This window comes from Bidens hawaiensis, unplaced genomic scaffold (assembly GCF_021521415.1).
Source record: "Bidens hawaiensis isolate Kalapana, Puna unplaced genomic scaffold, B.hawaiensis_p1.1 tig00002602_1, whole genome shotgun sequence".
In the NCBI taxonomy this organism is placed as follows: domain Eukaryota; kingdom Viridiplantae; phylum Streptophyta; class Magnoliopsida; order Asterales; family Asteraceae; genus Bidens; species Bidens hawaiensis.
In genome coordinates this window covers 34,166-58,205 of record NW_027491141.1, presented here as the reverse complement: position 1 = coordinate 58,205, position 24,040 = coordinate 34,166, and the positions used below count along the sequence as shown (strand labels likewise).

Sequence of the window (24,040 nt, the reverse complement as noted above, 5' to 3'; positions counted from 1 at the left end):
ATTTAGATAAGTTAAATAAAATAATAGAATGTGGGCTTGGACAATAAAAGATGGAATAAAATATGGTGATGGGCCTTAAGTCCATGGGCTTAAGTGTATATAAACTCCCTTAAAAACCTCCCTAAAACCATCATTTCTATCGCCTAGCCTCCATACATACTCAAAAACACACACAAACACTCTCATCATTTCGGACCTAGATCGGAGTTAAAGAAAGGTTGTGTTTCGGGTTCAACATCATTAAAAAACAAGATAAAACGTCCAGATTCACGTGTTGAATCCAAGCCGAAGCAAAACTCAACCAAAAAGGTACATTTTTTATTAAAGGTTAAGTTTTCGAGGTCGGTTTGCCCTAGGATTTGATACTAAGGAAACTCGGGCCTTATTATGTAAGAAAAATGTAAACTTAAACGTAAATGAGTTGCAGGAATGAAACGGGTAATATGGATGACGTTTGGGCCAAGTAAAAGGACAAAAGGAACCTGTTATAGCTCATAACCCGTTTTATCGTTTAAACGTGCAAAACGAGTCGAAGGTAAGGCTGGAAGTGATAAGATTGGGAACCATATATGAATCTAATCCTTAAGAAACCTGATTCAATAAAAAAAAGTAATTGAATCGAATAGAAAGTAACTGAATCAAATGGGCAAGAAAAGTAATCGAATCGAATAGAAAGTAATTGAATCGAATGGGCCAGAAAAGTAATCGAATGGGCCAAAAAATAATCGAATCAAATAGGAATGGTAATCAAATCAAATGGGTAATTCAATTTAATTCGATTAGAATTTCCATTCGATTAGTACTTCCCTCCGATATGAACTTCCATTCGATTAGAACTGCCATTCGATTAGAATTTCCATTCGATTAGAACTTCCATTCAACTAGAACTGCCATTCGATTAAAACTTCAGCTTGACCCCAGCTATGGGCTCTGCCTCTTGGACCCTGCTAGGGGATGTTGCCCCTAGACCCTCCCTACTAGGAGAGCTGCCCCTGGACCCCCCGTAGATAGAGGTTATAATAACTTAGAAATATGATATAGTTAGAGGTAAATTGATAATATAATTGTTACACAGTTAGCCGTGCACAACTAAGGAGGGGTATTACTGTAAACTCAGCAAGGAACAAGCCACACGTGAGTTTCTAGCCCCATTTTCTTGTTATGTTTTCAGGGTTGTATGCATACTCAATATGATTAGTTAATACACTTACCGTAAGTGGTAAGTTCATGATATGTGAATGTGTATGAATGATATATGCATGAGGTTAAGAATATGCATGAAAGTATATAATAAAATGTATGTGTAAAGAAATGTATGTATGGCTGTATGGAAAGATGGGAACAGACCCTACTAATATCTAAGACAGAAGGGTCCAAAGCCTAATAATATCTCAGATAGAAGGGACCAGACCCTAATAATATCTAAGACATAAGCAACCAGTACCCTAATAATATCTGAGATAGAAGGGACCAAACCCTACTAATATCTAAGATGGTAAAGATAGTTATGCATGTAGAATGAAAGTACGAGATTATGTAAGTATGAAAGTATGAAGAATGTATGTATGAATGAATGTATGTACGAAAGAAAGGTAAAAAAGGTAAAGTATATAATATGTACCTTCGAATGTGTATATGTAAGTAAGTGTATGAAATGTATGTTGACTGATTAACTAGAACTCATTCAGCGTAGCTGACTTTTAGTATGCACACAGGTAAATAGGTTAAAAGAGCTAGCATGAAGATGGCATATGGCATGAATTGAATGGTTGGCATCTAAGGAAGGAAGACATGATGTTTTATTTTTAAGTTTTATGTTGAGACAATTTGTGATGTTTTAAGACAAGTATTTAATGGTTTGTAAGAAATGGATGACTTCAATATTTCCGCAAAATGTTTTAATTAACTATGATATTTAGAACTGTGGAAAAGCCAACGCTAAAGTAGGGCACCAGGACCGGGGACTTACAGAAGTAAATGAATAGACACTCGTATCCCACATAGTCAGGTTTCTATCTTAAACAAATCAATCATCAATCGAAGAACAATTGTTGTCTTGAGCCCAGTCAAATGTGGCTTTGCAATCATGAATTACCACCCGATATGCAATAACTTTTCAAGAAATCCTGGAAAACATAGGAAGATACAAGCCAAATAAACTTCTTTGAAATTTTTATCTCCCTCATTTCTTAACCCAAATTTGGCATGGTCTTGAAAAATCTTCAAAAATCTTAAACAAAATCCTCTTTAAAATAATCCTAGTCTCCCCATTGGCTAGTAGATACGCGTAAAAGGTCGGCTAGAAATTTGTCACCAAAGTTTTCAAGAAGGGTATCCCACTGATTAAGAATATCCCAAAGAAAAATTATCCAAATAATGAACGAGGCTTCATCTGTTATCCACATACATTAACCTGATCAAATTCGTTAATCAGTCTCTCATATGTTAAAAATCTGCATTCTTAGACCCATTGACGAATCTCCGTTATACGTTAAGAATGGTTCTCATTCGTTAGAGAATTAAACGAATGACATCTCATTCGTGAGGATATTCACATTCATTAAACCTTGTTAACAAATGTCTCATACGTTAAGAATCCATAACGAATGGATACATTGATTTAATAAATGAGTGGTTAGAGCATTTAATGTATGTAACATACTAAATTTTATAATAATAAATAAAAGGAATTATTTTTGTTTATAGTGTGTTAATATTTAATTAGAATTAAATATAAAGAAGAGTATGGACTTGGGTGGGGAAAGATGGAATAAGGGATGGGATGGGCCTTAGGTTCATTGGCTTAAGAGAGTATATATACTCCCTTAAACCTCCCTAAAACCCTAAAACTCTCATTCGTATCCATCTTATTCTCTACACACTCAAAACACACACACAAACCCTTCCTAGTCGGCAATGAGTAAGAAGAAGATCAAGGACCGAAAAGCGAGCTTTGAATCTTGATAAATCTAGGACACACAAGCAAGATACAAGATTATAGTTCATAGCCAAGCTAAACCGTAACCTAAGAACAAGTAAATATACGTTCTTTATCTTAAAAGATTACATTTTATGAACAGTTTGCCCTAAAACTAAATGCTGGAGTAGATAGGGCTTAGACGAATCATAAAGTTACAAACTTGATGTTTGAAATAAACTTAACGAACCCGTGAATAGATATTGTTCATAAAATAAACCCTAGATCTAGCCCTTGAATGTTTTAACCCGTAAAGGTCCAATATTTACGGTTGCACGGGTCAAGTTTTGGCTAAAAACAGAAACGAGGATGTTTATGGGTTAATACCGAACCATAATATGGTGTTAAGGTCATGAAACATAGTGAAAATGGTAATAAACGGACCAAAATGCTTTAGCTTGTTTGAATACAAAGGCACGGTTTGATTACATTGTATATTCGAATACAATGCCTTAATCGAATAGAATGGTTTGACTCGCATACATGATCACGTTCTCTTACAATGTTACAATCAAATACAAGTGTGCCAGTCGACTAAAATTCGAGAATCGATTACCATGTACTTACAATTCGAGAATCGATTGCAAAGTACAGTCGATTACAATTTGAAACTCGAATACAACCTGTAAATCCGACTACAATAGAGGATTCGATTACATGGGGAATTCGGTTACATTATGTCACTCGAATACATTGTGACGCTTACATTATGTGACTTGAATGCATCAACGGACTCTATTACATGGCCAGGACTCGATTACAAGGTCAGAACTCGATTACATGGCCAGTACTCGATTACATATGCTTAACTCGAATACAATAAGCTTAGTCGAACACCTTATGCAAGTTCGATTACAATGTGACCCGAGTACATTTATATAGATAGATTACATCCTAAAACTCGAACACAAAGAGTATCATGATTACAATATGGATTCGAAGGCATAAAATATGCATACTGGAATACATTGAAAGAAAGGAATACATTGTATTCAAATACAAGGTATTCTAATACATTAGTGTTCAAGGATAAAATAATATTCTAAGTTAAATGTATTCTAAAACAAGGCCATTTTAGCCATTTTGGCTGAAATGTGAATAATATAATTACGATGAGTAGTGATACATGTAATTAATGTACAGTCAGCCGAGCTCAGTTAAAGAAGGGAATAACGATTAATAGAGAACGTAACATGATCCAGGTTAGTTTCTAGCCCCATTCCTTGTTATGTTTTCAGGGCTGTGTGCATACTCAATGTGATAGTTAATACAGTTACCTTAAATGGTAAGTGTATGCCATGTATGATCTATATGTTATTTATATATGTCTTGAATGTGAATGAAAGCTTATCGGTACGTGAGCGATCTTCGGATATTGCATGTATTGACAAGGAAGGTATATATATGAAAGATGAATGTGTATGACAGATATATGTATGATATATGAGTATGTATGAATGATTAATGAAAGTATAGGTATGTTATGAGTATGTAGAGACAGTATGTATGAGTATGGAGGAAGTAAGGGATCAGACCCTAATAATATATGTGATAGAGAAGGAAGGGATCAGACCCTAATAATATCTGAGATAGAGAAGAAATGGATCAGACCCTAATAATATCTGAGATAGAAAAGGAAAGGGATCAGACCCTAATAATATCTGAGATGGAAAAGGAAAGGGATCAGATCCTAGTAATATCTGAGATAGAAAAGGAATGGATCAGACCCTAATAATATCTGAGATAGAAATGATAGTAGATTTATAATATAGAAAAATAAAATATGTATGTATGTATGAAATGCAAGTAATATGTAAAGTACTTAATGTGTATCTACGTATGCATAAGTGAAGGTAAGTGTATGTATTGTATGATGTATGATTAACTAGAACTTACTCACCGTAGCTGACTATTAGTATACACGCAGGTGAGTAGAATGAGGCAGCTCGCTTGATGAGGACATATGGCATGGAATTGAAGGCGCTGGCATCTCGAGGAAATGTTATGATGTTCTGAAAGACTGTGTTTTATTTTTAAATGACTATGAATGTTTGTTAAAGACAAGATTTGAAAGTTATGTAATATATTATGGTTGAAGTATTTATATACCGTGAAAGTTTTAATTAACTCTTATATTTAGAATTGTGTTTATGAGTAAATCCAACGTCCAAAGTAGGGCACCGGTAATGAGGCATTACAATGTAGCACCGGAAAAGCGCGTTTCTGTAACAACTCGGGTTTTCAAACTAATATTTTATATTCGTCACCCGACCCGCTTTTATATCACATTATTCGGGGGTAACAATTTTTATTAGTAATTGTTTATTATATATATTTAATATATATAAAGTAAACTTTGAATATATACAATTCTAACCCTACACCATACTTTAACCCCTTAATGTTTCCACCTCCATACTACAAGGACTAAATTGCAAACCATATTAATTATATTCACCCAACCCATTAACCCATCAGTCAACCCGTTTCCATGATCCAATACCAAACCCGGAACTCGTTTTGATTAACTTGGCCCTTAATTCTCGCGTATAACTTTGGAATTGATTTGTCCAGCTCGTTTACATGCCAAATTCGTATCAAACCGACGTTTTAATAAAAGAAATTAATCAAAAAAAGATCTTCATTATGTTAATATACATGTCGGCTTAATAGGCTCGCAATACGCACTATAGGTATAATTATAATTCAATTAACTTGGTCCACACCGTCTCCTCGTCATCGCGATCAGAAGCCCTAAGTTTAATTCCTTCATACCAGCATGAATGTATCAGCTTATGATATGCGTTTTGGCCGTGGTTTGGTGTCTTCGTTCATCATCAATACAACATCGAATGAGGTAATTAAATAATGTTGTATGTTTGTCTATAATCCACAAATAATAACTCGAAGGATAATTATATTAACATTGAACAGATTGGCGTATTGCAGATTTAGGGTTCTAAATCTAATTGGGGGTTTTATCAGACCTGCTTATTAATTATTTGTTTTCTCAGTCTTTAACCATCTGAACTCCTGGCTCAACTGGTTGTTGGTGTGGGAGACCAGTTACAGTGAACCGCCCAGGGGCGCGGGTTCGAGCCCCCTGGACGCGGTTCGTTATATTATTTTTCTTTTTAGGGTTTTAAAGTTATAAATGATTTTATAAATTATAATAATTAATATTTTATATAAAATAAACATTATTTTACTTAACCGACCTCATGAAGTTACGTCTTTGGTCAAAATCTCGTTACAAGCTTTCGTTTACGTGTATACATACATATATATATATATGTAAATATGTAAGTATTATAAATATATTATAATAATAGTAAACCTTAATCTTTTTACTTAAACCCGACACTTTAATCCACGTTCTTCGTTGTTGAATGTTTTTACGAATTTGCTTATATTATTTTATGCCTAAATATATATATATATATATATATATATATATATATATATATATATATATATATATATATATATATATATATATATATATATATATATATTATATATATGTATCATTCTTTAAAATCTGAACAATCGTATTTTTAGATGTATTACTTATATTTATAAAAATTGTTTTCCGTTAAAGATTCCAAGATATAAATTGTATAAATATATATTTTATGTGAAATTATTTAATATGTTACAAGTTATATTTATATATATACACGTTTATAATTGTATTCTATTTAATTAAATATTAGTTAAATAATCATATAATTGTTCAACTCATATTTGTTTGTTTAAACTAATAATACATTAATATGATACATGAGATGATAACGTTAAGGATACTTTATTGATAACATACGTTAATGATGAATACATTTTGGAGGAATCCGACATGGTAACGTTACATTAGGTATAAATAATGACGGATCTCTTTATTCGTGTGAATAGGATCTGCCGATTTAAAGGCACATACCCCATTCGTTAGTGATGATAACGAGTAAGGTGATTCCATTAACATATGAGCTTTCATTCGTTATATCCCTTAACGAATGAGCTCTTACTTTAATGAATGAGCATCCATTCTAAATCCCTTAGCGAGTGGGCTCCTAAGTTAACAAATAGGCAAGTAGTCTAACGAATGGACCCCGTTCACTATGCAATCCATAGCGAATAGGCCATATTACATTATAGCCTATTGACTAAACTACCTTTAACTTATTCGATCAGTTGCGGACAACAAATCATTCACTAACAGACTCGCCCTTTTCCGTAGTTGTCGAATACTTTAACTTAAAATACTTTAATTCAAATCATTAGTCATGATTAATACATTAACAAACTCCACCTTGACCGATGATTCTCCAGCTACTCGAAAATGTTATGTTGTAAAGGACGAAATTCCCTCATCAGAGTTGGCATCATATATAAGTCGGGATATTCCTTAGTCGTCACATATTCCATCTCGACATAATCATGGTCATAATTAAGCGACGTGTGCCCAGACGTAGCACTCATATCAAATCTCATATCCTCAATATCAACCACTTCCACATCATCCTCCTTTTCCAACTCGTCCATTGATTCTTCGTGTAAATGAAGCAGTAATGCAATATGCTCTTTCGTGAACGATTGATCGCTGAACTCACCTTCCAATATCATTCGCATCCACCATTCTCATCACCACACCACGATCATCAAATAATAAGACCGTATTTACCTTAAGAGTATTCACGGGTTGCACATTAGTAGAATCATTGAAAAGACCTAAACGTATAGGATCAATATGACTTGAAATGCTATCTATTCTATAACATAATGAGCGAAAATCATCATGAGATGAGATATTAGAAGATTACTTTAATGCTTAAACTTCATAGATCATCAAAAAATTACAAGTACACTTGATATGACAGATTACAGTTTGAGTACTTAGGAAAAAATCAACTTACAAATGAACGGATAAGCCACATTATATAGAGGATACATATACATCGCATAAGTATGATATACGGCGTATAACATATACACCGTATATGTACTTACCCGCCCGTATACGTACTTATAGGTTCTTACATGTTTTACACAATTCCTAATCTGTTTTACATACCAAATACAAGACCCTAGCATTAGACATTATGCTCTAACAAACTCCCCCTTTGATATTGCTAGGTCTTGATTGTCTTGATATTCATTCCTTCATACCAAACACCCTCTCCCTGTATTTTTTACTTACTTTTCAGACGAGGGTTTAGTAGATCCTCCCTGAGGCGCCGGTCTTGAAACTCCAACTGGCATAAACTTGAATATGTTCCAAGAAGCTCGTTTCATTCTTTATTGACATTCGCTTCGAGCTTGACCTCCTTTCTTTCTTCCTCTTCTCCAACACTTATCCATTCAAATCCCAAACTCTACTAGAATGCACTTTATTTGCACAGCAAACATTCATAACCCGCTGGTATTGCTGAGCTTGTTCTTCGCTTTTATCACTATACAGTTGAATCTTGTTAGCATGAAGAATGTATGTGACATTTAGAAATATTGTTGTTCAAACCCCATCTCCAGTTCAAAATCAAAATTAAACTCATCTTTAGTGACATTTAGCAATATTGCTAGTTCAACTCATTCCATCACTATTTCACCTTCTTTTATTTCATACACCGCACCTTTAGCTTGAAACAAATTAGGAGGTTTAGTTGATATTGGATCAACAATTTAAACTTCCAAATCCTCCTTACTACTATCGCCAACACCTTGTTGTGGTTGATCCTCTACATTATGACTTTCAGTAATCATTTCAACCTAATCCTTGTTTCATTTAGAACTTACTAACAATCCAGTTCCCCAACAATTAGTATCATCATCATCGAGATCATCATAATCTAGATCATCATAATCACCACCAATATCAGGAGAATCTCTAAAGTCAACTTTCCCCTTTTCGTCCTCGACATCTTCAAATCTTCAACAACCAAGCGTTCAACAACCAAAGGTTCATCAACTTTAGATTCATACACCACTAAGTCCAACACCGGTTTTGCAACAACACGCTCCGGTGTATTAGCAAGCATAGTTGCACATGAAGATCCAACATTATGATCAACTTGAACAAAAATGTGTTAAAATAAATCTATAGGCTCTTCAACAACCTTTCTTTTACCCTTAATATCAGCCTTTTCTTGATCATACATAATCCTAAAGGCACACTCCTCCAATTCAACATCCCTATCATAACTCTTTCAAATACTTGATCATCAGCACGTTCATCCTCGAAAGCAAGTCTTATTATACAAAACTTCTCTTCAATAATAACAAAGTAATTCATATGTTGGTTTAGCAAATCAGCTTCTAAAGATCTCTTGCTCTTACTTTCCCAAAATTTCTTCCCAAACTCCACATTCTCACTTCTCAACCTAGTATCCTCCTCTGTCAAGCTTTCAATATGAATATCATGATAGTCAACTCTATTCTTCAACCCATCAAATTCTCTCTTCGAAGGACCATCCAGAAATACCTTTGGATCAACGTCATGAATACGTCCAAAAGATTGACATTGTGAAGCAAACTTTGGAGAAACCTTTGGTGATTTATTCTACTGTGATGACTTTCTTGCTTGGACTTCTGGACTTTTTAAAATGTTGTTATCTCTCCCAAGATCCACAACATGTTCATGATCAACATTCTATTCAGGAATGAATTTCCCAAATACAACCTCAGGTTCCACAATATTCTCCCCTCAAGGTTATTGTGTTCTGGTTCATCCATCGGATGCAATGATGAATCTGCATGTTTTGCCATATGTTTGTTTCCCCTAGACACTTTCTTCTTCTTTGTTTTGACTTTTTCAGTTTCATAGGATTTATCAGTCTCATCCGCTTGCTTCTTTCTTTTCTTTTGATTCTTCAGTTCAAGCATAGCACGAGGATCAACATATAGCTTCATCCTTCCCTCTGAATCAGATTTAGTATTCTCGTCGTCCTTTTCAGAAGTTGCAGAATATACAGGTTGTTCAACATGTACTACTTCAGGAGTAATGTCTTCCTCTTTCGCTATCTTTCTCCTTTTTATCTTCGGTTTCTGTAAGTCTCCTTCAATTTATTCCTTAGTTTTGATAAACCAACGAGTACCACCCGCAGGCTTGAAATCTACCATATTTTTATTTTCATTTTCTCGGTCAGAATCACTGTTTTCATGTCTTCAAGTGTTCTCCTCTTGAGCAACAAAATTCTCTTTCTTCTTATATGAAGCAATCTTAGCACAGTTGTTTCCACCCATGTACTGGTCCTTAACCTCCAATTCGATACATGACTTTATCAGCATCAATCTTGTACACATGATCAGCATCTTCACTCCCCTTTAACTCGAATACTCTGCCATAACTTAGATTCACCATCTTGAGAAGATTCAAAAAATTGAATATCATCATTCTGTCAAAACTGCAGTCAATCAACACATTTTATCAATAAACCGTGAAGTTTATCTTGATTTAGCATTTGAGCACATAATAGTATGAACCAGAATGTGTAATAGTGAATAAAATTATTATATCACGACGCTTGTCAGAAGATCAAAAGTAAATTGGAAAGAAAAATATTTTTGGCTTTTAGAAAAACACACCCAAAATATTTTTGATAAAAAATAAATTGGAAAGAAAGCACACCAAAAATATTTTTGATTTTTCAAAGTTTATATCAAAACAAATAAACCTAAAATCTTTTTGATTTTTTTCAATATAACTAAAAGAAATTAAAGCAGTAATGTAAGCTGTAAGAATAACTTATATTTTTGTAAGAAAGATCGCGACATGGGATCATATTGACTAGTCCTAGACTACACTTCAATTTCTACATTATTATGCACATTTCAATAGAAGAAGACGATACATTAGAACTCATGGTGAGTACATAAATATTATTCGATTGGGGAGATCTCATGACTACCATATCTTCAGGAATAACATACCCGGTTTAAGGATTACACATTCCTTGTCAGTGAACAAAGTGGTAAATTTCTTATCACATATATGTGACACACTTAACAAATTGTGATCCGCTTTATCACAATAGTTTACCCGCTAAAATGCAATACTACGTTTTGAGACTTCACCTTCCTTTGTAATCATACCACCTTGATTACCAACAAACGTTGCATACCCTCCTTGAATGTCTTTAACATTCGTAAGAATATCAAGGTTGCCAGTGATGTGTTGAGAACATCCACCATCTATTATCAATATATCATCAGAAATAGTTTTTGATAAACTCTGCACAACAAGGCAAATGGTTAGTTCAAAAAGGCTGCCCCTGCCTCAGTCTTGGGCACCTCTTTTGTTTCTTTTTCAAACTCAATAATTTTAGTTTCAATTATGATTGATGCACTTGAGTATATGGCATTTGTTTCTTTGACTTTCGTCTAAGAGAGGCATCTTTAATCACATTTGAATCTTTATTTTGACAAACTAGTTGAACTAGGTCAAATGATTTGTTCTTTACTTTAATCTTGTTTACATTAACATGAACCACCTTACGTGGATCCACATCATGAAACATAATATGAGTATCATCCATCTTAACTTGTGGTGGTTGTCTTTTCAAAATTTGTTTAACCAAAGGAACCGTAAATGATTGTTCCTTGGTTAAAATCTTTTCAGTCTTATTTACCTTAGATCCACATGGACGTGCAACCTGACCACGTTCACCACATGAGAAACAAGTTCTCATATCCACAAAGGTGTGTGATGAGTTAGCACAAGTATGTGAAACATCAGGTTCAAGATGCAACCGATACATTAGAATCATCCAATTGAACACACCGTTTATTCTTATAAAAATCAAGATTAGAACAATTTGAAAAACTTGTTTGATATTTAACCAAGGAACAATCATTTACGGTTCCTTTGGTTAAACCAAGTATCAGCTCGAAATATAACTCAATCCTTGTTTGATATTTAGGGGTTTTGTCTACTTGCGGGTGTATTGTTAAGTTATTTGTGCTAGTGCCTTTGATAAACTATTTTTATAATGTATTTTGGTTGGTTATAATGAAAGTTTATTTTAAGATATATTTTGGTTGGTTATAATGTAAGTTTGGTTATACAGTTTAGTTATCAAGAGCTCTAACTAAACGCATACATTTCATTCAGTCTAAAATAGTTAAAAGGGGTAAAACAGTAATTTTACACAATCATTCAGAAATCTAACCAAACACACTTACTAGCTCAGACTCTCTAAATCATTCAGATATTTTACTGGTTCAACACTTAATGGTTAAGTATTTGCCAGAAGTAGGTAGGGTTAAGTTCATGTTAGAAGTCATATTAGTGTGAGAAGTGTAAGAAATATTTTCAACCAATCAATTTTTTTCTTTTTCTTTTTCTATATAATTAAATACATGGACATAATGGTAAAAGTTGTAATTTTTATATATGGTATTTGTTAATGTTTTTAATTGGAAGTTTCATTTTATTTTTATTATTAATTTATCTATTTGTTAACTAATTAAAAAAGATAAAAAAAAACATTAACAATATTTTGTTTCTATTTGGTTTCATGCGTGACAATTTATATCAGATCATGTTTTTATTTTTATTTTGTTTTAATATTAATTTATTATTAGCTAAATAAAAAAAACAAAATGTTTTAAATTGTTTATACATTAAATTTAAAATTAAAAATGATTATAATTAAATCAATTAATATAATCATATGTTAATACCAACCTTTTCTTTTCAAAACAGGAAAAATATTGAAATTGCACATTCATTTTATAAAGATTATAATTATATTTATGTTTAAAATTCACATCTATTTATACACGTTTGTGAAGACGTTTTGTTTTCTTTATAGTTTTATGATTAAACTACCATGTACTAAATATAAATATGTATTTTATCGCGTACACGATTTTAAGATTGACAAAGTGTAATAACTATAAACAATTGACGTAAAAACATTCACCTACATTTAACAGAAAACAACCTACACATGAAATCAACCGTTAAATAACATCACATATACCTACACAACTTTTTAACAACCTACATAATGTATATGTGCTACACAGATTTTTAAAAACCTACACAACGCATTTGGTGAAATATATTATAATATACCTATACAAACTTTTGGTAGCCTACACAACTAAAACTTTCTTTAAATATTTTGGTTGTTAAATCCAAATGTTTAGTTTTTGTAGTAACTATGTAGGATGTTAAAAAAATATGTGTATGACTGGCGGTTGTGCAAGAAAAAAATGTTTATTTTGTGTAGGTTAATAAATCCAGTTACAATATATACATTTGTAATGTGTCGAACATTCCTTTGATAGTTTCGTTAACAGTCAAAACACATGTCTTAAATCCTAGATAAATGTTTATGAGTTTGCCTACACACATATTTACCACTAAGTGTAGGGCTTTATCCGGTTCGTGTAGGATAGTATGCATATACAACAAACCCCCTACACATGTTTACCCATTATGTAGGATTATATCAAATTATGTAAAATAATGAATAATTCAAATCATTTGTAACCCAACATAATTTAAACATAAATCTTCGTAAGAAACAAATTTTAGAAAATATAATTCAAATCTGAATACACTTTAAAAAGAAACTAAGACAATTATAATAAGCTTAAAAATTAAAATAAAAATTGAGAATCTAAACTAAAGATGAATGTTTCCTAAAATAACTCGCATATAATAAAATACTAAACTACCATTTTGTTCTATAAAATAAATATAAGATATAAATTTTACAATTTTATCACTTTATTAATGATCATAGATCAAAACATAATCAAGAGTCAAGATTAACTTTTCATACTTCTAACACTAATTTCATTTTTCCACTTAACTATTCCCGAAGTAGGTAATGTTATTTTATAGAAAAAATAAATAAATTCAAACGGGTGGCTGGTTAGGATCCCTTCATGCTCATCTTCTTCTATCGTTGTATTTAATATTTCCCAATCCATCTTCTTTAATTTTCTTCCCAGATTCATGAAATGCAACTTTGGATTTTTTGAAACAACAATTTCTAATTTCTAATACATCCTTACATGATTTTCCATTTTTCAAAGCAAAGAAACAATAAGACACCACAACAAACAAATACCATATACATATATTTATTTCAAAACCCAATCGGTTGCATGTTCATAAGCACAACGTTAATCATTTTGATTCCTCAAAATGGCACCGAGTTGGTGGGTGAAAGAGGCCCACCGGGTGACTCCCGTGGTGGTCAAAAACTGGTCAATGGTCAAGGTCAACCGCGTTCGTGACCGTAACAAGAACGCCAAACAACTCACGTGGGTTTTATTCCTCAAAGCCCACCGAGCCGCCGGCTGCATTACCGCATTCGCCTCCACCACCTTTTCCCTCTCATACGCTGTGCGACGCCGCGTGACAGCAGGGCGTACCGACGCAGAAGTTGACACGGGGAAATCCATGCAGAGGTTTTATGCATGCATAAAGGCGTGTCTTTGGCTATCTTTTCTATTGTTAGGCTTTGAGATAACTGCTTATTTTAAAGGGTGGCAATTCAGAATTCCTGATCTGCATTTACAGTATTTATACACGATTATGAACCCGTTGGCGTTTAAGGGTTTCTTTGATTGGGTTTATTCGAAATGGGTTTTGATTCGGGTCGACTATCTTGCTCCGCCCCTGCAGTTGTTGGCGAATATTTGTGTTTGTCTGTTTTTGATCCAGAGTTTGGATAGATTAGTGCTGTGTTTGGGTTGTTGTTGGATTCGGTTTCGAAAGATTAAACCTGTTGCCAATCAAAGCCTGCAGCTGGATCTTGAAGCCGGCGATGGTGACGGTTTTTTCCCAATGGTTCTTGTTCAAATTCCCATGTGTAATGAAAGAGAGGTAACTTCAATTCAATGTCCCATTGAATCATTTTCTTTTCTTATTTGCACCAGTCTCATTAACCTTATTATATTGGGGCTTAATTGTTACGACCTACAGAGCCATAAGAACAAACTTTTACTTTATTCGCTTTAAAATGAAGCAAGCTAGCCATCATATGAATATCGACTATGCCTCTAAAAACTAGGGCTGTCAAAACATGTAAAGACACGGCCTGATAAGACACGATGACCTTCGTTGTTAAACACGAACACAAAACAGTTTAGTAACTGGTTAACATGTTAAGACCTTTTAAGTGACCTGTTTAAACACACAATGAATAATATTACATGCGTAATGATACAACAAGTTTCAAAACAAGCATAAAAGTCTTAATTAATACATAATCTATAACATATTTGAAACAAAAAACCACAAATTCATAGCATACTTGAAACAAAAAACATTGAATCAAATCATAACAACCATTAAAGATATATTATCGGTTCTGACGCGCAGGAGTGAAACGTTGTATGTAAGTATACTTAAAAATCTACACATGTAACATGTATTTAACCTATTTGGACACGAGTATAAACAGGTTGTGTTGTTTAAGACATAAAACATGTTAAGCTCAAACCAAAACATGTTAAAATCCGTGTCGTGCTAATAGTTTAGTGTCAGAAACTGACAGCATTGCTAAAAGTCATCGTATTAAATTCCCAGGAGCCCATTTCTGGGTGAAAGTATGAACAACAATAATATTCATATGAAAATTTTGGAAACCAATAACAGAATCCTGGTTAAAAACATCATCATATGATTCAGGTGTATCAGCAATCAATTGAAGCTGTGTGCAATTTAAACTGGCCGAAATCCAAGATTTTGATACAAGTTTTGGATGATTCGGATGATCCAACCACACAATGGTTAATTAAAGAGGAGGTTCATAAATGGAAACATGATGGTGTTAATATTGTTTACAGACATAGAGTGGTTAGAGAGGGATATAAAGCCGGCAATCTTAAATCTGCTATGAATTGTAGTTACGTTAAAAACTACCAATTTGTTGCCATTTTCGATGCTGATTTCCAACCCTCTCCTGATTTCCTAACAAGAACAGTTACTCATTTTAAGGTACGTACTAGATTATAGATTATATATGTTGTTATATTTTGGGATTTTCCATCTGAGTGATTGAGAAGTATTTTTAGTAGAGATGGTAAATAGGTCAGGGTTGGTGGGTGGAACGCTACACTACCCAGAAAATAAGTCAGACTAGAGCAAATTAATCTTTGTGGGTTGACACAAAGACCAGTGGAACCCGAATATTTTAATGTTTTGCACATTAATATTCTGAATCCATAAATTTGTAACAAAAATTGCAAAAATAATCATGTTTAAATTATAAAAGTGAGATTATTCTATCCAATAATGTTAAGAATTTACATAAATACACATTTTAAAACAGTATCAAATATATAACGCCTGAAACGACTCAACTTGTAAACCCATTAGCTTAACCAAAATTGAAAATTCATTGTTCTTAGCTAAACGTGTTTGTTGGTTTGACCTAAAACTAACACAAAGCCGTTTAGACTAAACCCAATTTCGTATTGGATTCTTATCGTGTTTTCGTGTCAGAAATCAACACCCTAGACGATTTAGAAAAGATAAGTACAAATGGTTTTGAATGAATTATATATATATACACACACAAACCATTGAAATGCAGAACTAATGGGCATGAAAAAAGTTTTTTACAAAAACGATCATCATATAAAAGGGAAATTAAAATAAGTTTGAAATATTTAATTATGTGTAAAATTCGGTTAGTAAAACATGTTAAATGAAAGTTTGTTACGGTAAAACATTATAATTGTTGAAACTTTATGAAATTTATGGGCAAACTGTCCTTAATATATTTGGAATATTAATAACGTCAATGATGAAAAACTTCATAAGAACCTACAATAAATTCCAATGACAAACTTTAGAAACTATTAAAACTTACAATTCTTTTGTGAGGTGAGGGGTTTACAACGCATTAAAGTTCAAATTCTAATTTAAATTAATTTGTTAAATATGTGGAAAATTTATAGATGGAAACCGGATGAGTTTGAAATCTATGCTAATTAAAGGCCTCTTGAATACATTGTTTTGCTTTAATAGTTTAGTAAGATAAGATTTTCACATAAATAAATTATTATTCCAAATATGCAATTTTGTACAACTTCAAACAACAAGAGTTAAGTTCAAAAAAGGAATTCCAAAAAGTGGGGAACCAGGAACTTCATTCCTAACCCTTTAATCAATTCCCTACATCCTTACTGTGCACCATTAATCACCTATATCACATTATTTTTGTAAGAGAAAATATATAAAAAAATAATAATTAAAAAATATAGAAATAAAAAAATGAAAAAATAAATAAAAGTAAAAAAGCAAAATATTTATCTAGCATCCCCGATAAAAAAACCGAAAAATTAATTAAAAAATATTTAAAAAAACAAAATATAAAATAAGTAAAAAAAACAGACAAAAAATCTAGCATCCCCGTTCAAAAAAATGAAAAAAAAAACTCAAACTTAGTTTAGCCTTCGGGTTTAGTTTAACTTTTAGTTGGTTTAGTTTTTTTTAGCTTGTTAGGGGGGCACTTTTCATTAACATTTTGTACGTAAAACAACAAATCTCATTAACATTTACATGTAAACAACATTTCATAAGGATTTTACATGTAAAATAACACTTTTAATTAACATTTTACACGTAAAACAACAAATCTCATTAACATCGTACATGTAAAACAATTGTTCTTTAAGATTTTACATGTAAAATAACACTTTCCATTAACATTTTACATGTAAAACAACAAATCTTATTAACATTTTACATGTAAAATAATAGTTCTATAAGATTTTACATGTAAAAATTTAATATTTTATATGTAAATAACATTTTTCATTAACATTTTACACGTAAAACAACAAATCTCATTAAAATTTTACATGTAAAAAACAATTCTTAAAAGTTTTACATGTAAAAAACACGTTTCGTTATAATTTTATTGTGTATTCAACAAATATATATATTTATATATATATATATATATTAAAAACAACCTACAGTTATCTCACGAAATTTAGTGTTCATGATTATTTTCAAATTATGTTTTTACGCATGTACAAGATAATGCGAGTTTCAATGTGGCGGTTATGATATATTTATGCATTTTTCTTTTCTTGCTATATTTTCATCGTCACGTGTACAAGAAAAGCCCCCCCCCCCCCCCCCCACCCCCCAAAAAAAACCGTAACTTTTTACCCGGAATACCTAAACCCCCTAAAAACCTATATCCAAAAGCTAAACTAAACCAGAAGGCTAAACCACGATTTTTTTTAAACCAGGGATGCTATATATATATATATATATATATATATATATATATATATATATATATATATATATATATATATGTTTTTATTTTACTTTTTTTATAGTTTTTTATAGTTTTTTTAATTAATTTTCCGCTTTTTTAAGGGTTTTTTTTACCGAGGATACTAAATAAACATTTTGGCTTTTTTTATTTTTTTAATTTGTTTTATAACTTTTTTAATTATTTTTTTTTTATTTTTTAGGGGTTTTTTTCAACTTACAAAAATTATGTGATGTCGGTGATTAAGCGTGCACCATAAGAATGCAAAGCATTGATCAAAGGTTGGGAAAAGAGTTCCTCACTTTTTAGAGTTCCTAATGAACTTACTACATTATATATTTATATATATATATAGACACACACACACACGGTGGTCCTAAATCTCACTTTTGAGAGGATTAAGAATGATTTTGAGAGGATTAAGCATGATTTGATAAACCTAAATCTCTCCGAGGACATGGTTGGGGATAGGAATTATTGGAGAAGTAGAATTAAAGTTAAGAATTTTTAGGGAGAAATAAATACTTTAGGGATTTCTATTTACCTTATTTTTGGTCAAACACCATTATGATATTTTATTTTCATATATATATTTATATATATATCTATATATATATAGGGGTGCGTTAACGTACAATAATCGCGTATCGTACATTACATACGCGACTTCCTGCACCACCGATTCTAATTGAAATTAAAAACTGCTTAGTGGCATAATTGTAATTAATGAAAAAAACTTAACGCATACCCGTCAAAGTCCACCATAGCAACCATCATCTACTATCATGAGCACCACCATCGTCCGTCACCACCATCGATCGTTGGTCACAGGTCAGTTAAGCAATTTCCAATTGAAATTGTTGATGAGCCTAATTGATCAATTAACCTTGAAATTGATCCAATTAATCATCAATTTGAAGCTTCCGTAAATCAATATTGAGTTTTGAGTTCTGGGTTTTGACATAGATCGTATTAACATTAAGTTTATGGGTTTCTGTTTACACGTTCTGTTTAAAACGTTCAGAGCATAATCAATTAAACTTAAGTTCAGTACAAAAAGTTTATACGTTCTGTTTATACGTTTTTAAATAATGTTGTTTATAAGTTCAGTACAAATATTATGTTTAAACGTTCTGAAACAAAACGGAATACCTTTAAACGTTCTAACAAAAAAGAACATCTTTAAACGTTCTAATACATTCAAAGAAGTTCTGGGTGTTCAAAAAAATGAACATCTTTAAACATTCTAATACATTCTAAGAAGTTCAGGTTGTTAAAAAAGTTTAGAAGTTCTGATAAAGTTTAGAAGTTCTGGGTGTTCAAAAAAGTTTAGAACTTCTGATAAAAGTTTAGAAGTTCTAAGAAGTTCTGGGTGTTCAGAACTTCTAAAACTAACAAAAAATATTAAACACCTGTAAACATGAAGTTGAACACTGAAATCACTTCATATAATCTCATAATCATCAAACAATCGTCAATCGACCGTTAATTTGATCATTGATTCGATCATATGAACAAAATATGGAGCGTCTGCAACTGGGTTTTGCAAAACTCAAAATTGATTAATTGAAACTTCAAATTGATGATTAATTGGACCAATTTTTAAAGTTTAATTGATCAATTAATTCAACAATTTCAATTTCAATTGGGCAATTTAATCAACTGACATGTGAGCAACGATCGATGGTTGTGTCGGAAGAAGATGGTGGTCGCGAAGGTGGATGGTGGACGGAATCGTTGAACGGCGATGGTGAAGGTGGACGGAATCGATGGGAGAAGAGGTTGAAGGAGGCCGGCTCACGTAATTGTGATTTTAGGTTAGGATGGTTATTGAAGATAGACGCTCCAGACACTCGCGTACCTATTGTACGATAAACGATTTTCGTATTCCATCCTTTATCTCTCTCTCTCTCTATATATATATTTATATATATATATATAGTATTATCATTTTTATTACGTGCTATTATCAACTATATTATAGTTGAATTTTGATTTCATTTTATATTGCCTCATACAAATGTAGTCTAGAGCTGAGGGTCTTTCTGGAAGCCACATCTCTATCCCATTGGATAGAGGTATGGTGTGCCTATATCCAACCCCCCACAGACCCTACTTATAGCTTGGCTATTGGTGGGACTCCACTGGGTATGATTGATTGATTGATATACACACACGTTTTCATTAATTATCATATCATCATCACCTTCCATGGTTAAGGAGAAATAAGTTGCTTAAAATTTATAGGATAACGAAGAATTGGGATTGGTACAAGCACGTTGGTCGTTTGTGAACAAAGATGAGAATTTATTGACGAGGTTACAATATATTAATCTAGCGTACCATTTTGAAGTGGAACAACAAGTGAATGGGGTTTTCTTGAACTTTTTTGGGTTTAATGGGACAGCCGGAGTGTGGCGGATCAAGGCTTTGGAGGATTCCGGCGGATGGCTGGAACGGACCACCGTGGAGGATATGGACATAGCTGTTAGAGCTTATCTTCATGGATGGAAAATGATCTTTCTCAATGATGTAGAGGTATTATATATTTAATATTAAGTTTTAACTTTAAAGAGCAAGTCGTTAGTTGATGATGATTTAATCCTTTAGTGTCAATGTGAGTTGCCGGTATCATACGAAGCTTATAGAAAGCAACAACACAGGTGGCATTCGGGTCCTATGAAGTTGTTTAGGCTTTGCTTGCCTGATATCATTAAATCCAAGGTATGCCTTCTTTTGATGCAAACTAATTGCATGGAATATCATTAACGAGCGGAGTCAAGTACAGCTCGAGGTCCGGCTTGAAGCTAAATGAGCCGGCTTGGCTTGAAACCTCTTAACGAGCAAAAATTTAGTTTTAGTTTTGAAGTTTTGAAAACTTTGTGTTCATTTCAAAAATGAAGATGCATTTAATTTTCGGTAAAACTTGAGCTTGTTGAATGACTTACTTAATTTGAGGGAGCTCACCTCTACTCGAAATTTAAACGAGTTAGCTCGACTCGACGCGTTTATTTAAGCGTTGATTCGAATGAACTTTTCTTAATATATTTTTGTGCGAGCTTCCAGCCGCAAGCTATTTGAATAAAACACTAGTTAGTGTGTGTATTGGGTGTATTGAAGTTTAGAACTTTTGTTTTGATAGTAAACAATTCTTTAGTTTTAGAGTTTATTTATTTTACTTTGGGCTAAATAAATAATTTTTGTCCATTGATTAACTGAAACTTAATTTACCTTCTTTAAACTTGATTTGAAATAATTGTACTCTCATTTCCTACAGTTTTCCTTTTTTCTTTACATTTTTAACATGTAAAAACAATATAAGATTCAATTTGGTGTGTATATTATACAGATTAGCATTTGGAAGAAAGGAAATCTAATATTTCTCTTCTTTCTACTAAGAAAACTCATCCTCCCATTTTACTCCTTCACTCTCTTCTGCATAATCCTCCCAATGACAATGTTTATACCTGAAGCCACTCTCCCGATATTAATAATTTGTTACATTCCCGTCACCATTTCGTTTCTCAACATCCTTCCATCCCCAAGATCTTTCCCATTCATTGTCCCTTATCTCCTATTTGAAAACACAATGTCAGTAACCAAATTCAACGCCATGATTTCGGGCTTATTCCAGCTCGGAAATGCATACGAATGGGTTGTTACAAAGAAATCGGGCCGCTCTTCAGAGGGTGATCTCGAGTCCTTAATTGAGAAAGATCAAAAACGGAGCCCGCGAGGTATTTCTGAGCCGGATTTGGAGAAGAAAGTTAAAGAGGAAGAGAATAGAAGTTACATGAAGAGAAAGTACAATAGGGTTTATACAAAGGAGATAATGTTAGCTTTTCTGTTATTGACTGCTGCTGCTAGGAGCTTATTAGCTGCACAAGGAGTTCACTTTTACTTCTTGTTGTTTCAAGGAATAACATTCTTTCTTGTTGGGCTTGATTTGATTGGGGAGCAGATGGAGTAGGATGATAAGATGAATAGTTTAGTTGTAGTATTGATTAGCTTGAATTCTATGTAGGAGTGTTGTAGAGGTACTATTTATTTATTAAAGTTTTTTCACTTTTAATGCTCTATACAAATATTTAGGAGGATATAGGGTTTTGTTAAGTGTAATTCGTTGGATTAGCATTGTCAATATTCTTGTATAGATAGAGGGTGTATAAATGAGTTTTAATTCCGAATTATATTGAAATTTGGGGTTGATTCATAATGTGTTCTAGGTTAATTAATGTTTTGTAAAAAACGTATATAAAACCATCACTTTGATTGAGGTGCACTACTAGAAAATAAGGTCTCTTCTCCTAAGAAAACTTGCAACAAATGTCTTACGACGTCTAATTCAAACAAATTTTAAATAAACTTCTAAATAAAGAACGAACTCTAATTTTACTACAATATTGAATCAAAATAGCTACAATACGTCTTTTTCAACAAAAATTCAACACATAACAAATTTATCACTTTATTTTTGTTGAAAAACTGTATAACTATATACATTATTTATAAGACAAAATGACAAAAGACATCTTTTATATATGAACGTTTATTCAATGAATGTCCTTTGACAAAAAAAAATGGCAACAAAACATACTTTATGTTTCAAATCTCTTCCACGTTACGTACTTTGAAACTAACCCAGTTAAATTTTTCGTTAAATTTGGTAATATGCACTACATGTGAGGGGAATTTGGTCATTTAATTCTTTAAGAGAATAAATAATCTATCTCTCTCTCAAACTCAAATTCACAGAAGGCTTAACGGATTTAATCCAAAATAAAAATCAAATAACAATATTCAGATCAATAGTGAAGAACACATGAATCACAAAGATGAATTAACCACTAATACCAAAAAGGTTAAATGCCTTTTGTTCCTTCCAAATAATTATGAACAACGGGAGACGACGACGGCGGTGTAGAACCTGTATAAAATACATCTCACTAACTTTTGCCTATCGATCCACTGATATCATTCCTTTTTATATTTCTCATCCTCGAGCATCAAAATGGATTTTAGATTAGAGGATTATGTGTGAAATTGAAATCTAAGGTTTATATGATAAATTTCCTTTCACGTTTTCAGTTACCACCAGAAAACCTAATAAACTGACTTGGCCGTTTTGTCAGATCCAGATCCTGTTTCATATTCTTCCTCGACTAAACAATTTTAAACGAAGATTTGGGCGTTTAGGGTGTTATTTTTAAAGGGTTTAGGAATTACAGAGGATGATGGTTTATCATTTTATTTGTTGGCAGTGATAAAGAATTTGGGGTGAAATTGAGGAGATTATACGTGTTCAAATGATGAAGACGAAGAAGAAGAAGAAGAAAGTAAGGATGAGGGTGGTGACTGGGGAGAGAATGCAGAGAGAAGGGGGGGGGGTTAGATAGAGAGAGAGAGAGAGAGAGAGAGAGAGAGAGAGAGAGTATTTAATGTATTTATTTTTTTAGTTTTAGTTATTAAATAAATTTGTGAATTTACCACATTACCTTCATGTGCTTAGCACATGATCAAACTTAACGAAAAAATTTAACATGGTTAGTGTCAAAGGACGTAACGCGGAAGAAATTTGAAACATAAAGTATCTCTTCTGTCATTTCTTTTTCCAAAGGACGTCCGCTGAAAAAACGTTCATACATAAATGACGTGTTTCGCTATTTTGTCTATTTATAGTATCATAATAATTAAAATTTTAAAAATAATGATATTAGTTATTTTGCTGGAAAGTTGTTAGAAATTTCCAACAATTTTCCAACAAAACACACATTTATCAAAATACTAAAAAAAATACTATTTATCTTAT

General features: G+C 32.4%; 1 protein-coding gene across 1 annotated transcript; it reads left to right on the top strand.

The window, feature by feature from the left end:
- The first annotated feature begins 14,112 nt into the window (after nt 1–14,112).
- On the top strand, nt 14,113–22,201 carry LOC143620529 (putative xyloglucan glycosyltransferase 12). The gene is made up of 5 exons (XM_077092207.1): nt 14,113–14,816; nt 15,624–15,932; nt 20,479–20,769; nt 20,842–20,955; nt 21,581–22,201. The coding sequence occupies exons 1-5, from the start codon at nt 14,133–14,135 to the stop codon at nt 22,199–22,201; spliced, it is 2,019 nt and encodes a 672-aa protein (XP_076948322.1). The 5' UTR covers nt 14,113–14,132.
- Nucleotides 22,202–24,040: the final 1,839 nt, after the last annotated feature.